The sequence below is a fragment of the Bos mutus genome, chromosome 16 (assembly GCF_027580195.1).
Source record: "Bos mutus isolate GX-2022 chromosome 16, NWIPB_WYAK_1.1, whole genome shotgun sequence".
Lineage (NCBI taxonomy): Eukaryota > Metazoa > Chordata > Mammalia > Artiodactyla > Bovidae > Bos > Bos mutus.
The window spans coordinates 34,450,058-34,468,391 of NC_091632.1; the positions used below are offsets into that span (position 1 = coordinate 34,450,058).

The 18,334-nt window shown below is 47.6% G+C and overlaps 1 protein-coding gene across 1 annotated transcript in view; it reads left to right on the forward strand.

Moving 5' to 3' along the window:
* The window catches only part of SPEN (spen family transcriptional repressor), a 92,460-nt gene that overhangs the window by 72,953 nt on the left and 1,173 nt on the right, over positions 1–18,334 (forward strand). The window contains 7 exon segments of the mRNA XM_070384976.1: positions 130–243; positions 2,104–2,204; positions 7,988–15,377; positions 15,379–16,134; positions 16,560–17,039; positions 17,200–17,394; positions 17,734–17,892. Coding sequence (XP_070241077.1) covers positions 130–243; positions 2,104–2,204; positions 7,988–15,377; positions 15,379–16,134; positions 16,560–17,039; positions 17,200–17,394; positions 17,734–17,892 — 9,195 coding nt within the window.

The window sequence follows — 18,334 nt, forward strand, 5'->3', positions numbered from 1 at the left end:
AGGAAAAACAAATTTTTTTCTGAAATAAAAAAAATATATATTTATTCTTGGCAATGTGTTAGTGACTTAGAATTTTGTTGGGACTAACACAGAATTTTGTTTAGACTGATGTTGTTTGTTTTTTTACAGGTGGTGTTTGATCGCTTAAAAGGCATGGCCCTGGTTCTTTACAATGAAATTGAATATGCACAAGCAGCTGTAAAAGAGACCAAGGGGAGGAAAATCGGTGGAAATAAAATAAAGGTGTGCAGAATGACTTTAAGCAGAACCAAAACAAAGTCATGTTTGGATCCCAACCTTTTAATGATTGGCATTTTGTTGGCTTACAGCACATCTAGTATATATCTCAGTTTTCAAGGGCGATATTACAATTTTTTAATTTGGCTACTTAAGGACACAGAGGAGAAGGCAATGGCAACCCACTCTAGTACTCTTGCTTGGAAAATCCCATGGACAGAGGGGCCTGGTAGGCGGCAGTCCATGGGGTCGCTAGGAGTCGGATAGGACTGAGCGACTTCACTTTCACTTTCATGCATTGGAGAAGGAAATGGCAACCCACTCCAGTGTTCTTGCCTGGAGAATCCCAGGGACGGGGAGCCTGGTGGGCTGCCGTCTATGGGGTCGTACAGAGTCGGACACGACTGAAGTGACTTAGCAGCAAGGACACAGAGTCTTTTAAAACGTTATCACAGAACCTTCCCTAAAGATCCTCGTTCCCTACACCCTGGGTTCCTGGTGCTCACCAGTGAGCTCTCAGTGCAGGCTGCACTCTCAGGAGCTCCAAGTGTCAGTCCAGCTTCTTGAATGATCCTCTCGATCTTCTTTCCTCTTCTCTTAAAGAGTGGGTAATCAGTGAAAGTATGATCTTTTGTCTAAGTATTTTTATTTAAAAACTTTTGTTCATGAGAGTTTCAAGGAATTTATGCACTTAATAACTCTGGTTAGATTGAAATCAGTATTTTTAAATAAGATATTGATAAATGGTGAATATCATGCTTTAGTGACTTTGAGGCCTCACTGAGTAAAGTTTAAATGTTCTTCCATATTTTATGTTCTAACTGTGGTTCCAGCAAATTTATGCACAAGATGTTGTTGTTGTTTAGTTGCTCATCATATCCAACTCTTTGCAACCCCATGGAGTGCAGCATGCCAGGCTTCCCTGTCCTCACTATCTCTCAGAGTTTGCTCAAACTCAAGTCCATTGAGTCCATGATACTATCCAACCATCTCATCCTCTGTTGCCCCTTCTCCTCCTGCCTTCAGTCTTTCCCAGCATCAAGGTCTTTACAACAAGTCAGCTCTTTGCATCAGGTAGCCAAAGAACTGGAGCTTGTGCATCAGTCCTTCCAATGAATATTCAGGGTTGGTTTCCTTTTGGATTGACTGGTTTAATCTCCTTGCTGTCCAAGTTACTCTCATCCAGCACCACAGTTCAAAAGCATCAGTTCTTCAGCTCTCAGCTTTATAGTCCAACTGTCACATCCATACATGACTACTGGAAAAACCATAGCCTTGACTAGATGGACCTATGTCGGCAAAGTGACGTCTCTGCTTTTTAATACTCTATGTTTGTCCTAGCTTTTCTTCCAAGAAGCAAGCATCTTTTAATTTCATGGCTGCAGTCACCATCTGCAGTGATTTTGGAGCCCAAGAAAATAACGTCTGTCACTGTTTCCATTTTTCCCCATCTATTTGCCATGAAGTGATAGGACCAGATGCCATGATCTTATTAGTTTTTTGAATGTTGGGTTGTAAGCCTGTTTTTTCATAAGATATTACTAGATTTAGTTGGTCTGATTATTTAACCAATGGCCTAGAATCCTGATAGGTATGTTTCAGTTTTTGATTTTGCTTTCTCCACTTCTTCAGGATTGGGTTCTGAAACTTTAAATTATAATTCTTTATCAAGATTTCTGTAGAATTTGAGAATTTTCAAGTTAAAAAAATACAGTTTTAGTTATGAGGACTATTTCACTTAAATGAGATCTAAGTTACATTTTCTTGTAATTTATCCAGAAGAAGAGTTTTCAAATTTGGTAACACTTTCCATCATTGAAATCTGAAACTCGCATTAAACACCTGCTGTTCATTTTTTTTTTTTAGGTGGATTTTGCAAATCGAGAAAGTCAGCTGGCATTTTATCACTGTATGGAAAAATCTGGTCAAGATATTAGAGACTTTTATGAAATGTTATTGGAAAGAAGGTATGTATTTTCAACCTATCAGCATAGCTTGAATTTGAAAATTTCTAGTACATAAAATTTAGATGGGATTAAATTCTGTTTTTCATCCCTTATTGCTACTCTCCTTCCCCCCAAACTTATCCCTTTTATTATCCCCATGTATGGAAACACATTAAAAATGGATTTCTCATGTAGCTCATGGGAGTTGGGTTAACCTTATCTACATTTTCTCCCTGAGAATACTCATTAAAAGAGTTACTCTTTTCTAGATTATAACTTTATATATAAATCATCTGGCCTTACACATTTAAATTAAACATGTTGAAATGCATTGCTGCTGCTGCTGCTGCTAAGTCGCTTCAGTCGTGTCTGACTCTGTGCGACCCCATAGATGGAAGCTCACCAGGCTCCCCCGTCCCTGGGATTCTCCAGGCAAGAACCCTGGAGTGGGCTGCCATTTCCTTCTCCAATGCATGAAAGTGAAAAATGAAAGGGAAGTCACCCAGTCGTGTCCGACTCTTAGCGACCACATGGACTACTTATAGACTATTAAATGCCCAGTGTATTTTGTAATGACAACATCCAAGTTGTCACCATGTATGAGCTCATAGAATTAATTGAAATAACAAAGAACTTTAAAAAGACTATCAAGAGCTTTGTTTTAAATTCAGATCTCTTAAATAATTTGTGAATCAGAAAGCCAAAGTTGTATAAATTAGTAACTTTAGCTGTGTAGAAAGTAAACAATCCTTGGGAATTCCCTGGCCTTCCAGTGGAAGGACTTGCTGCTTTCACTGCCATGGACCTGGTTTCAATCCCTGATCAGGGAACTAAGATCCCACAAGCCACATGGCACGGCAAAAAATAAAGTAAACCTTACTGATCTTTGTTAATTTTTTCAGTCATGGTTATGTGGTATTTGATATTTTTTCTACTGCTTGTGGGAATTGTAGGAACCATTACAGTCCACAGTCGACTATTTAAGGTGTCACCATCTAAATCAGGCTAATGCTTAAAATTGCATCAGAACTGATGATTAATTCTTTTTTAGACCACATATATTAAAACACCTTGACAATGTCAGTAGGTTCTTCAAAAGCTGATCACATTTGAAAATGGAAGCTATCATCTATATGATAAAGCTGTTTGTCCAAACTTGCCTCTGTGATTAAGTCTCCTGGAATGTTTCTACTAGATCTCCACCCTGTAGATATGTGTTAGAGAAAAGACTATTTGAGAAATGCCTTTAGACACTCAAGTTCAAGTATAAAAGGTCTCTGTGACAGTTCAGTTCAGTTGCTCAGTTGTGTCCGACTCCTTGCGACCCCATGAATCGCAGCACGCCAGGCCTCCCTGTCTATCACCAACTCCCGGAGTTCACTCAGACTCACGTCCATCGAGTCAGTGATGCCATCCAGCCATCTCATCCTCTGTCGTCCCCTTCTCCTCCTGCCCCCAATCCCTCCCAGCATTAGAGTCTTTTCCAATGAGTCAACTCTTCACATGAGGTGGCCAAAGTACTGGAGTTTTAGCTTTAGCATCATTCCTTCCAAAGAAATCCCAGGGCTGATCTCCTTCAGAATGGACTGGTTGGATCTCCTTGCAGTCCAAGGGACTCTCAAGAGTCTTCTCCAACGCCACAGTTCAAAAGCATCAAGTCTTCAGCGCTCAGCCTTCTTCACAGTTCAACTCTCACATCCATACATGACCACTGGAAAAACCATAACCTTGACTAGACGGACCTTAGTTGGCAAAGTAATGTCTCTGCTTTTGAATACGCTGTCTAGGTTGGTCATAACTTTCCTTCCAAGGAGTAAGCGTCTTTTAATTTCATGGCTGCAGTCACCATCTGCAGTGATTTTGGAGCCCAAAAAAATAAAGTCTGACACTGTTTCCTCATCTATTTCCCATGAAGTGATGGGACCAGATGCCATGATCTTCGTTTTGTGAATGTTGAGCTTTAAGCCAACTTTTTCACTCTTCACTTTCACTTTCATCAGGAGGCTTTTTAGTTCCTCTTCACTTTCTGCCATAAGGGTGGTGTCATCTGCATATCTGAGGTTATTGATATTTCTCCCAGCAATCTTGATTCCAGCTTGTGCTTCTTCCAGCCCAGCGTTTCTCATGATGTACTCTGAGGATAAGTTAAATAAGCAGGGTGACAATATACAGCCTCGACATACTCCTTTTCCCATTTGGAACCAGTCTGTTGTTCCATGTCCAGTTCTAACTGTTGCTTCCTGACCTGCATACAGATTTCTCAAGAGGCAGGTCAGGTGGTCTGGTATTCCCATCTCTTTCAGAATTTTCCACAGTTGATCTTGATCCACAGAGGATGAGGCAAATCCTGATCATGCTCCCAGAAACCTATTGGGTGCATTCCCTTTTTATTGCCTCTTCTTGCCACTTCATTTTTGTTTAAATCAAAGAAGGTATATATTCTTTTTCATTTCCTCATGGTGTTTAGTGTAATGGTCATTAACTACTTGAGCGGTTTTTTAATGAAAAATATCCCCTACAGCCAAATTTCCCAAAGGGTGAACTTCTAAGGTATCAGTGGTTTTCCACTAGTGGATTGGAATCCACGTTCCAAATTTTTCTGTGTGTGAGAGAGAGAGAATGAGCATATGTAAGAACATAGTCTACATATCCTCTATAGGGAGGATTCTCCATCCTCCCCACCCCCACCCCCACAATCTGAAGTCATTGTTAATACTTTAGTGCTTATAGGAATTCTTAGCCATAAGTGAGTGGAAAATGTGTTGATGATCTAGTGGCACTTAAGACATTAAAATTTCATTAAAATTTTCTGTGTGTATGTTCAATATTTTTCAGAGAACAGTGTCTTGTGAGGGTTGGATAATGTTATGTGAGTGTTAATTTTTGAATATTGCCACTCAAATTAATTCATTTTACTGATTATCTGGCTCTGGCTTTGTTCCTTGGTTATTTATCCCTGTTGAATGTTTAGAGATAAAGTAGGAAGCATGAGGGTGTAGGACTTTACTGTGACCCAGTTTTGCCTCATTTGGTTTCAGATGGTAGTGTTTCTGGAATGCATTCCTTTCAGTAGAACTTAAGAATCTTTGCCTTTTCCATAGAGTGGAAGTCATACCACTCAATAGTTGATGAATAAGTAGGGGGGAAAAAAGTGCTTTACCCCCTAATGACAGTTCAGCTCACAAAAGCAAGTGATGACTCATTTTCATAGGGCTCTGCAGTTTAAAAGTATTTCTTTTATTCCCTTAAATACAGTGTCAGGGAAATAGGGCTGTGACTCTTTTCATGTGTTACTTATGGTAGGAACTGACAATCAGATGACTTTGCTGATAAGGTCACAGGCTCCTAAATGATGGGCTAGAAATAAACCCAGTGCATTTAGTTTACCTGCTAGTGCATTGAGTCTTACAGGTTGCCAAAGTAATTCTCAGCACAAATTTATGGGGTCACATTATGCTTTAGATGAATTTCTCACCTACTTAGAGTAGTTTGGATACTTTGTAGTCATGGGAACAGCATTCTCTGAAAACCTGGCCTTTCAAAGTCCCTCCGGGTCCTGCCAGAGCCTTTTATACATAGTACTAGTGTGCAGTTTTATTGTCTCTTGCTAGAGTTCCTTGGTGGCAAGAACACTCATTTCTTTTGGTAGAGTCCAGCAAAATGTGTACAAAATCATCATTTATTAAACTGAACAGTGTAGCACTAATGTTTATGTATATACCTTTGACTTCTGTAACTTTTTTCTTTCACATTTTGGACGTAGTTTGCTTATTTTAGAAAATACCTGGAAGCCATTTTTAAACCTACTTTTAATGCAGGCAGTAAACTACAGCCATTCTTGGTGTCTTAACCACTTTATATTAGAAAGCTTAGGGAATTCCCTGGTGGTCCAGTGGTGAGGACTCTGCACTTTCATTGCCAGGGGCTTGAGAATTCAATCCCTGGTCGGGAAACTAAGATCTTGTAAGCCATGATGTGATCAAAGGAAAAAAGGAAGCTTACAGTGTGTTCTCCTTTACATGTGAAAGTGATGCTTCCTTGGAGTTTGTGTTTATGGTGATAAGGAGTTAAGTCAGCCTAATTTTACAAAATGGCTGGCCAATGTTGAGGCAAAAAATCTGATTCCTATGGAACTGTAGAAGGATCATCTTGAATTGGTCATCCTATTAAATGAAATATCATAGATGTGTCATAAATGATTCTCTTTGAAATGATAAAGTTCAGTGTAAATGCATATGATAAGGTGCTGGTGATGCTTCCAGTGTTGAATGCTCAAGTCTAGATGCTTCATTTGCTGTTGAAAACGGGTTAGAACATTGCCCAGTAGCAACTTTGACATACTTTTCTAAGGTCCATTCTTTGAACAAATTTGAGTACCTGCCATGAGCCAGGAAGACAAAAGCTCATGCTTTTAGAAGCTTAGGTTCAGGGTTCATTATGTTTCATTGAGCTGTCGTTAGTAGTACTATGTAGACTGAGTAAGCCATACTTGTTTGAAAGAACAAAAATAGGACATGAACCAAGAGTAAAGGAATTGGCCTCTGTTACAGGTAAATTTCCATTTTATACACCATACACATTCTTGCATGTAAATTCAATCCTATTTTGAATGCCCTGGGTCATGTCACTTTAACAATTAAGGAATTCTTTTACAATTAAGGAATTATCTCACACAGCTTGTAATACATAATTTGTTAGTTGGCAGGTTGGGGAAAAGTAACAATTACTGAAGTCCAAGTATGTGCCCTGTATTATGTTAGGAAAGTTTTTACAAAGTTTCATCTTATTTAACCTTCTTGTTTAACTTATTCTTACATAACATTATCATTTTATAAGTGTAAAGACTGAGCCCAGGGAGACTTGCCCCCAGTGTGTTTTTTTAAACTGTGAATTGAGGTAGAGGTTGCAGAGGTAGAAAGATTTTAGTTAAATTGTTAATCTGTCTTTTCAAACAATACATTTGTTTCCCAAGTTGTGGTAAGACTGTCTCTTGGCAGAGAAGTAATTAATTTATTTAACCTGCTGCTGCTGCTGCTAAGTCGCTTCAGTCGTGTCCGACTCTGCGAGACCCCATAGACGGCAGCCCACCAGGCTCCCCCGTCCCTGGGATTCTCCAGGCAAGAACACTGGAGTGGGTTGCCATTTCCTTCTCCAATGCATGAAAGTGAAAAGGGAAAGTGAAGCCGCTCAGTCGTGTCTGACTCTTAGCAACCCCATGGACTGCAGCCTACCAGGCTCCTCCGTCCATGGGATTTTCCAGGCAAGAGTACCTAGTCTATCTGAGATACTATTTCAACATGTATTCAATCTGAATAAATTACCGAAGTATATGTCTTCTTTAAAAAAAAAAAAAGACTAAATCTACCAGATCTAGTCTGTATTTTATACACACCTCAATTTAGTCTAGCCAGATTTTAAGCTCTTAGTAGCCATCTGTGGTTTGTAGCTGTGGTATTGGATGGTGAAATTCTAATGATTTGGTCATTGTTTAGTTGCTGAGTTGTGTCTTTGTGACCCCATGGGTTATAGCCTGTCAGGCTCCTCTGTCTGTGGAATTTGCCAGGCAAGAATACTGGAGTGGGTTGCCATTGCCTTCTCCTTCCTTATCTTGGATGAGGGATCGAACCCATGTCTCTTGCATTGGCAGGTGGATTCTTTACCACTGAGCCACGAAGGAAGCCCCAGTTCTAATGATTAAATAATGGCAAAGATTTTTAGAAGCAGGACTCTAACTGCACATGTATGATTAATGTGTCAGTGACGAGAAAACAAAAAACCAATACATTCTTTTTTGTCTTTGGCAGAGAAGAACGAAGGGGATCTTATGACTATAGCCAAGATCGTACATATTATGAGAATGTCCGTACTCCAGGCACATATCCTGAGGATTCCAGACGGGACTATCCAGCTCGAGGGAGAGAATTTTATTCAGAATGGGAAACTTATCAAGGAGACTACTATGAATCACGATATTATGATGATCCCCGGGAATATAGGGATTATAGAAATGATCTTTATGAACAAGATATTCGGGAATACAGTTACAGACAAAGGGAACGAGAAAGAGAACGTGAAAGATTTGAATCTGACCGGGACAGAGACCACGAGAGGAGACCAATTGAACGCAGTCAGAGTCCAGTGCACTTGCGACGCCCTCAGAGCCCTGGAACATCTCCCTCACAGTCCGAGAGACTGCCGAGTGATTCCGAGAGGAGGGTTTACAGCCGCTCCTCAGACCGGAGTGGAAGCTGCAGCTCACTTTCCCCTCCAAGATACGATAAACTTGACAAACCTCGTTTGGAACGCTATACAAAAAATGAGAAGACAGATAAAGAACGAGCTTTCGATCCTGAGAGAGTGGAAAGAGAGAGACGTTTAATAAGGAAGGAAAAGGTGGAGAAGGACAAAACTGACAAGCAGAAACGAAAAGGAAAAGTTCATTCCCCAAGTTCTCAGTCTTCGGAAACAGACCAAGAAAATGAGAGAGAGCAAAGCCCCGAAAAGTTGAGGAGTTCTAATAAACTGAGCAGAGAGAAAGCTGACAAAGAAGGATTGGCCAAAAACCGCTTGGAACTCATGCCCTGTGTGGTTTTGACTCGAGTGAAAGAAAAAGAGGGGAAGGTTATTGACCACGCCCCTTTGGAAAAGCTGAAAACCAAGCTTGATAATGACGCTGTCAAGTCTTCTGCCTTAGATCAGAAACTTCAGACCTCTCAGACAGAGCCTGCAAAATCTGAATTGTCTAAACTGGAATCTGTTAGGATGAAAGTGCCAAAGGAAAGGGGGCTTTCAAGCCACATAGAAGTGGTAGATAAGGAAGGCCGGCCTAAACCCAGGAAGCACTTAAAACCAGAGCAGAGTGCTGACGGGGTGAGTGCTGGGGACCTGGAGAAGCTGGAGGCAAGGAAAAGGCGTTTTGCAGATTCCAATTTGAAAGTAGAAAGGCAGAAATCAGATCTCAAGAAAAGTAGTCCAGAGATGGAAGATGCTCGGGTGCTTTTAAAGAAACAGCCTGACATGTCATCTAGAGATGTCATTCTGCTGAGGGAAGGAGAGTCTGAAAAAAAGCCTGTGAGGAAAGAAATTCTTAAAAGAGAATCTAAAAAACTTAAACTGGACAGACTTAATGCTGTTCCCAGCCCCAAAGACTGTCAGGAGCTTACCAGTATTTCTGTTGGGACTGGCTCAAGGCCCAACTCAGATCTGCAAGCAAGGCTGAGAGAACCAGTAGGTGAATCTGTGGAAAATCAAGAAATCCAGTCAAAAAAACCCACTGCCTCAAAACCACAACTCAAACAGCTGGAGCTATTAGATGATCAAGGACCAGAGAGAGAAGATAATAGGAAAAACTATTGCAGTCTTCGTGATGAACCACTTGAATGTAAATCGGGCCAAGAGAAACCACATTCAGTAAATACTGAAGAAAAAATTGGCATTGATATTGATCACACACAGAGTTACCGAAAACAAATGGAGCAGAGTCGTAGAAAACAGCAGATGGAGATGGAAATAGCCAAGTCTGAGAAATTCGGCAGTCCTAAAAAAGATGTGGATGAATACGAAAGACGTAGTCTTGTTCATGAGGTAGGCAAACCCCCTCAGGATGTCACCGATGACTCTCCTCCCAGCAAAAAGAAAAGAATGGACCATGTTGATTTTGACATCTGCACCAAGAGAGAAAGGAACTACAGAAGTTCACGCCAGATCAGTGAAGATTCTGAAAGGACTGGTGGTTCTCCCAGTGTTCGGCTTGGTTCCTTCCATGATGATGATGACCCTATTGGTTCTCCTAGGGTAATGTCCATAAGAGGGTCTCCTAAATTAGATGACAAAGGTCTCCCCTATTCTCATATAACAGTCAGAGAAGAGTCCTTAAAATTTAATCCTTATGATTCAAGCAGGAGAGAACAGATGGCAGACATGGCTAAAATCAAACTATCTGTCTTGAATCCTGAAGATGAACTAAATCGGTGGGATTCTCAAATGAAACACGATGCCAGCAGATTTGATGTGAGTTTCCCCAACAGCATAATTAAGAGAGACAGCCTTCGAAAGAGGTCTGTCCGTGACTTGGAACCTGGTGAGGTGCCTTCTGATTCTGATGATGATGGTGAACACAAATCTCACTCACCTAGAGCCTCTGCATTATTTGAAAGTTCTCGATTGTCTTTTTTATTGAGGGACAGAGAAGACAAACTACGTGAGAGAGATGAAAGACTCTCCAGTTCTTTAGAAAGGAACAAATTTTATTCCTTTGCATTGGATAAGACAATCACACCGGACACTAAGGCTTTGCTTGAAAGAGCCAAATCCCTTTCTTCCTCTCGAGAAGAAAATTGGTCTTTTCTTGACTGGGACTCCCGATTTGCTAATTTTCGAAACAACAAAGATAAAGAAAAGGTAGACTCTGCTCCGAGACCTATTCCATCCTGGTACATGAAAAAGAAGAAAATCCGGACTGATTCAGAGGGAAAAATGGATGATAAGAAAGATGACCATAAAGAAGAGGAACAGGAAAGGCAAGAATTATTTGCTTCTCGTTTTTTACACAGCTCAATCTTTGAACAAGATTCCAAGCGACTGCAGCATCTAGAGAGGAAAGATGAAGAATCTGACTTCATTTCCGGCAGGTTGTATGGGAGGCAGACCTCTGATGGACTGAATAACACAACTGACTTGATTCAAGAGCCAGTAGTTCTTTTCCATAGCAAATTCATGGAACTCACACGAATGCAACAGAAAGAAAAAGAAAAAGACCAGAAACCCAAAGAGGTTGAGAAACAGGAAGATACAGAGGATCATCCCAAGACCCCAGAATCTGCTTCTGAGAATAAAGAGCCGGAACTGAAAACTCCATCTTCAGTTGGGCCCCTTAGTGTCACTGCTATAGCTCCGGAGTCAGCAGCAGCATCGCTGGAGAAGACAGCTGGTGAAAAGACTGGAGAGGGGCCTCCGGTGCCAGAAGAAAAGACCATTGAGCCAGCCTCTGTCCCGGAAGAGGCAAAATCCACAAGTACAGATCTGGCTCCTGTCACTGTGGAGCAGCCTGAGCAAGGAGACTTGCCCCCAGGAGTGGACACCAGGAAAGACACTGCCGAGCCTCCTTCCACTGTTGAAAGAGGCTCATCAGTCGATCAGCTGCCTTACCTGGATGCCAAGCCTCCAACTCCTGGGGCCTCGTTTTCCCAGGTAGAGATCAGTGTAGATCCTGAGCCTAACAGCACCCAGACACTTCCAAAACCAACTCAGAAGCCTGAAGAAGCCGATGAGCCTCAGGTGGAAAAGCCAGACTTGGCTGCTAACGTTGAACCTAACACAAGTCAAAAAACGGAAGATGTTCCTGAGGTTCCACCTCCAGCTACTGAAGTTGTAGAGGTTGATCCTCCAGTTGCTGCAAAAGATAAAAAGCCAAACAAAAGTAAACGTACCAAGACCCCCATTCAGGCAGCTGCAGCAAGTGTGGAAAAGCCCGTCACCAGGAAGAGTGAGAGGATAGACCGGGAAAAGCTCAAGCGATCCAATTCTCCCCGGGGAGAAGCACAGAAGCTTTTAGAACTGAAGATGGAGGCAGAGAAGATTACAAGGACTGCTTCTAAAAACTCAGCCACGGACCCTGAACACCCCGAGCCAAGCTTGCCACTTGGCCGAACCAGGCGCCGGAATGTGAGGAGTGTTTACGCAACCATGGGCGACCATGACAACCGCTCTCCAGTCAAGGAGCCCGTGGAGCAGCCCCGAGTGACCAGGAAGAGACTGGAGCGGGAGCTGCAGGAGGCTGCGGCGGTTCCCACGACCCCTCGGAGGGGGAGGCCTCCAAAGACTCGCCGTCGGGCCGATGAAGATGACGAGACTGAGGCCAAAGAAGCTGAGACGGTCAAACCAGCTGAGGGCTGGAGATCCCCACGGTCCCAGAAAGTAGCTGCTGGTGGTCAGCAAGGGAAGAGGGGGAGAAACGAACCCAAAGTTGACCCTGAACGTCCTGAGGCGACCACTGAGGGGAGTCCTCAAGTGAACGTGAGGGAAAATAATACAAAATCCAAGGCTGATAAAGAAGCAGCAGCGAGTGAACAAAAACGTGACAAGAAAGAAATTAGCACGGACAGAAATCCACCCGAAACCCCCCCAGTTGAAGTAGTGGAGAAGAAAGCAGCCCCTGAGAAAAACTCCAAGTCAAAGAGAGGACGATCTCGAAACTCTAGGTCAGCAGTGGACAAATCTGCAAACGTGAAAAATGCGGAAGCCACCATAACTCCCAGTGTGGCTGCAGGCCCTTCAGAACTGCCGGTGGAGGAGGAGGCTGGGGTCGTGGCTGTTTCCCCCGAAAAGAGCAAGAGTCCCCAGAAGGAGGGGAGTGTATCATCACAGTTGAACAGTGAGCCCGCTGAACCGGACAAGGAACCAGAGAAGGAGGATGTGCCTGCCTCCAAGCAGTCCCCAGAAGCAAATCAGTTAGCCCGGCAGATGGAGCTGGAGCAGGCCGTGGAGAACATCGAGAAGCTCACGGAAACCTCCACACCCGCAGCTTTCAAGGCGGCAGCTCCTGATGCCACAGAGGGCCTCTCTACAGAGGACAGGGACAAGCCCGCACACCAAGCCAGTGAAACAGAGCTGGCCGCGGCCATCGGGTCCATCATCAATGACATTTCTGGGGAGCCAGAAAACTTCCCTGCACCGCCACCTTACCCTGCAGAATCTCAGACAGATCCGCCACCTCCTGAGGAAGGCATGGAGCCTGAGACCAATGAGGCTGTGTCTGGCATCTTGGAGACAGAGGCTGCTGCTGAATCTTCTAGGCCACCAGGCAGTGCACCTGACCCCTCAGCAGGCCCAGCAGACAACAAGGAAGCCCGAGGAGACAGCAGCGAAACCTCCCACCCAGTGCCGGGAGCCAAGGGGTCAAAAGAAGAAGTGACTCTGGTTCGGAAAGATAAAGGGCGCCAGAAGACTGCTCGATCACGCCGCAAACGGAATACAAACAAGAAAATAGGGGGCACTACAGAGACCCATGTCCCTGAACCTGACCAGGTTCAAAGCAAGAGCCCTGCTTCAAGTGATGGGACGATGGTACAACCCCCAGAAGCTCCACAGGAAGAAAAGCAGAATGACAAGCCCCAGTCCACTGCTCCCGAGTCATGTGCTTCTGACCCAAGCAAGACTCCATCCCGAGAGGATCTGCCCCAAGAAAGCAGCATGGACGAAGAGACTCCGACCAGAGCACCTGCGCTCCCAGACCCCACTCCTCTCTCGCAGCCTGCCCCTGTGCATGATGAGCCTCAAGCCAGATTCAAGGTGCACTCCATCATTGAAAGTGACCCAGTGACCCCGCCCAGTGACTCAAGCATGCCCACCCCCCCAATTCCCTCCGTAACGATAGCAAAGCTCCCACTCCCTGTCGCTGCTGGGGGGATCCCACACCAGAGTCCCCCTGCGAAGGTGACAGAGTGGATCACGAGACAGGAGGAGCCACAGGCGCAGTCCACCCCATCTCCGGCTCTGCCCCCAGACACCAAGGCCTCTGACATTGACACTAGCTCCAGTACACTGAGGAAGATCCTCATGGACCCCAAATATGTATCTGCTACGGGTGTCACTTCCACGAGTGTCACAGCTGCCATTGCAGAGCCTGTCAGCGCTGCTCCTTGCCTGCATGAGGCACTGCCCCCTCCAGCTGAATCTAAAAAACCTGTTTTAGAAGAAAAAACAGCACCTCCAGTAACTAACACCTCGGACACACAGGCCTCAGAGGTTCCAGTAGCTGCTGACAAAGAAAAGGTGACTCCAGTCATTGCTCCCAAAATTACTTCTGTCATTAGCCGGATGCCTGTCAGCATTGATTTGGAGAATTCGCAGAAGATAACTCTGGCGAAACCTGCTCCTCAGACCCTGACGGGCCTGGTGAGCGCCCTGACTGGCCTGGTGAATGTCTCCTTGGTGCCCGTGAATGCACTGGCTGGCCCTGTGAATGCCCTGAAAGGCCCTGTGAAGGGCTCAGTGGCCACACTGAAAGGCTTGGTGAACACTCCCGCTGGCCCCGTGAACGTCCTGAAGGGACCAGTCAACGTCCTGACGGGGCCCGTGAACGTTCTCACCACTCCAGTGAACGCCGCCGCCACCAGTGTGGTGAACGCCGCCACGGGCACAGTGAACGCCTCTCCGGGCACAGTGAACGCCGCCGCGGGTGCAGTGACCGTCACGGCGGGTGCAGTGACCGCTGCCTCTGGGGGTGTGACAGCCACAACAACGGGTGCCGTGACGGTGGCAGGTGCAGTGATTGCACCGTCAGCAAAGTGCAAACAGAGATCCAGCAGCAGTGACAACAGTCGGTTCCACCCGGGGTCTATGTCTGTGATTGATGATCGCCCAGCAGACACGGGCTCCGGTGCTGGGCTGCGCGTGAACACTTCCGAAGGGGTTGTGCTCCTGAGCTATTCGGGGCAGAAGACTGAAGGGCCCCAGCGGATCAGCGCCAAGATTAGCCAGATCCCCCCAGCAAGTGCGATGGACATTGAATTTCAACAGTCGGTGTCCAAGTCTCAGGTCAAACCTGATTCTGTCACATCGTCTCAGCCTCCAGCCAAAGGCCCTCAGACTCCTTCAGGCTATGCAAACGTGGCCACCCATTCTACCCTGGTACTGACTGCACAGACATACAACGCATCTCCTGTGATTTCGTCGGTGAAGGCCGACCGTCCATCCTTGGAGAAGCCCGAGCCCATTCACTTGTCTGTGTCCACACCCGTCACCCAGGGTGGCACGGTGAAGGTCCTCACCCAGGGCATAAACACACCTCCGGTGCTGGTTCACAACCAGCTAGTCCTCACCCCAAGCATAGTCACCACTAACAAAAAGCTTGCTGACCCCGTCACCCTCAAAATAGAGACCAAGGTCCTTCAGCCGGCGAACCTGGGCTCCACTCTTACTCCCCACCACCCTCCGGCTCTGCCCAGCAAACTGTCAGCAGAAGTGAACCACGTCACGTCGGGGCCCAGCACCCCAACAGATCGAACGGTGTCCCATCTGGCAGCCAGCAAGCCAGATGCGCATTCCCCTCGACCCAGTGGGCCCGCTCCAAGCCCGTTCCCACGGGCATGCCACCCCAGCAGCACCACATCCACTGCACTGTCCACGAACGCCACGGTCATGCTGGCAGCAGGCATTCCTGTGCCCCAGTTCATCTCCAGCATCCACCCGGAAGCAGTCTGTCATCATGCCACCACACAGCATCACCCAGACTGTGTCCCTCAGCCACCTGTCTCAGGGCGAGGTGAGGATGAACACGCCCACACTGCCCAGCATCACTTACAGCATCCGGCCCGAGACACTCCACTCTCCACGGGCCCCCCTGCAGCCGCAGCAGATAGAGGTCCGGGCCCCGCAGCGTGCCGGCACCCCCCAGCCGGCCGCAGCTGGGGTGCCCACCCTGGCCTCCCAGCACCCTCCAGAGGAGGAGGTGCACTACCACCTGCCCGTGGCTCGAGCCGCAGCCCCTGTGCAGTCAGAGGTGCTGGTCATGCAGTCTGAGTACCGGCTGCACCCGTACACCGTGCCTCGGGATGTGAGGATCATGGTGCATCCTCATGTGACTGCCGTCAGCGAGCAGCCCCGGGCGGCAGACGGGGTCGGGAAGGTGCCTGCAGCCAGCAAGGCCCCTCAGCAGCCAGGGAAAGAAGCCGCTAAGACGGCAGATGCCAAAGCTGCCCCTGCCCCTGCCCCTCACGGGGAGGCCCGCATCGTCACAGTCACCCCTGGCAGCCAGCTCCAGGGGCTGCCTCTGACTCCACCAGTGGTGGTGACCCACGGTGTGCAGATCGTGCACTCGAGCGGGGAGCTCTTCCAGGAGTACCGGTACGGAGACGTCCGCAGCTACCATGGCCCGGCCCAGCTCACACACACGCAGTTCCCTGCCACGGCCTCCATCGGTCTGCCTTCCCGGACCAAGGTTCCCACCCAGGTGAGCACGCCCAGTCTGTCTTCTGGTCCAGAGAGTTGAGGGGTTGGCGGGTGGCAGGTACCAGTGAGGTCCCTGAAATACGTCATCCTTTTTGTGGATTTCAAGAGGAGCTTCCTCAACTTCAGAATAAAGGGATCAGATTACAGCAGAGCCTGGGGACATGAGGGAGCTCACAGTGGGAGCGGGTGGTGTGGTGGCCCTGACCCGAGGGGGTGACAAGGTAGGGAAAAGGTGACCTCTTACCAGAACCCTCAATCCTGAATGCCTGAGAGCGGGGCCATCTGGTTAAAGCTTTTTCCAGGGGCCTGGCTGCCAGGAGCTGCCCTGCAGGTGACCCATCCAGGGCTTTTGGCTGCTTGGTTGGGGGCAGGATGATCTTTGTACAAAACAGACCGACTCTCCTTTTTCTTCCCACCCAACTTCAGGGGCCCCCTGAAGGCGAGCCCTTACAGCCTGCTCAGCCCACACAGCCCCTTCAGCCTGTGCAATCTGCACAGCCGGCCCAGCCTGCACAGCCCTCCCAGCTCAGCCAGCCTCCAAGCAGCAAGATGCCTCCGGTGTCCCAGGAAGCCAAGGGCACCCAGACAGGAGTCGAGCAGCCGCGCCTCCCTAACGTCTCTGCCAACAGGCCAGCTGAGCCTCACACCCAGGTCCAGAGGGCACAGGCAGAGACGAGCCAGACCTCCTATCCCTCCCCTGTGTGTGTCTCCTTGAAGCCTGACCTCCCGACTCCTCTTCCTGCTCAGGCTGCCCCAAAGCAGCCACTGTTTGTCCCCACCTCCTCAGGCCCCAGCACCCCTCCAGGACTGGCTCTGCCCCATACTGAAGCCCCACTCACCCCCAAACAAGATTCCTCTCCACACTTGACTTCCCAGAGGCCTGTGGATATGGTGCAGCTTCTGAAGGTAAGCCTGGACAGGGCCTCTCCTACCACCCTCCAAGCTTTACATTGTGTTCACTGTCCTGAGATCCCCACTTAGATCAGCACCTTCTCCTCAGGGCCATGACCAGCATGGCCTCATTCTCCAGCCGTGAGCTCACTGTTCTTTGTTTCCCTGCGAGCAGAAGTACCCCATCGTGTGGCAGGGCCTCCTGGCTCTCAAGAACGACACAGCTGCTGTGCAGCTCCACTTCGTCTCTGGCAACAATGTCCTGGCCCATCGGTCCCTGCCCCTCTCTGAAGGAGGGCCCCCGCTGCGGATTGCCCAGAGGATGCGGCTGGAGGCCTCACAGCTGGAAGGGGTTGCCCGAAGGATGACGGTAAGGCTCAGGGCCAGGTGAGCCACTGTCCCACCAAGAAGGGAGGCCACAGGTGGCCCCCACTGTCTCCCTGGCTTGTTTTGGGGTGCAGCAGTGGGATTCTTGGGGTAGATGATGAAGGGCGTGTTCTATCTCCACTAGGGGTGTAAAGTTCCTCTAGACCCAGAGATGAGGCTCTTTTTATTCAACAAGTATATGGATGGACCTCAAGGTCATCTCAGTAGTAGGGTTTTTTGTGGATTTAGGAGCCAAATCCCCTGGGTTGGATAGTCGTCTTTTTGGCCTCTGACCTTCTTTTGTGAGGTGACCTCTGATCACTGACAGCTCCCTCTCCCCCAGGTGGAGACAGATTACTGTCTGCTGCTGGCTCTGCCCTGTGGCCGAGACCAAGAGGACGTCGTGAGCCAAACAGAGTCGCTGAAGGCTGCCTTCATCACATATCTGCAGGCCAAGCAGGCGGCAGGGATCATTAATGTTCCCAACCCCGGCTCCAATCAGGTCAGCCCAGCATCCTGCCTTGGCATGCGCACGCCTGTGGGGGTGGGGGTTGTGGGTAGTGTTGGTTGAGTAGTTTGACTAACCTGCCAGTGCCAACTAGAGGAGTCCAGGACAGTTTCCAGAGGAGCTAGACAAAGGGGCATTCTGGATAGAGACCAGCTGGGGATGGGCATGTATGGGCAGGACTGTTTGGCCATCTGGGAGACAGACAGTGGGCAGCTGAGACAGCAGAGGTTTTTCTTTAGCGTAATGATTGAAAAGAGGGTCCCAGGGAGGCAGTCAGTTCGCTTGTTTTCTGATACCTAGTTTTCTTCTGAAAGTCTCGAGAGACCTTAGCTGGTTGGAAACTTGACTCAGCCTGGCTCCGTGTGTTGGGCCTTCAGGGCCCCCCAGTTGGGAGTTTGAGGGAGGAGAGGTAGTGGGTGGGTGATGTGAAGCCGGG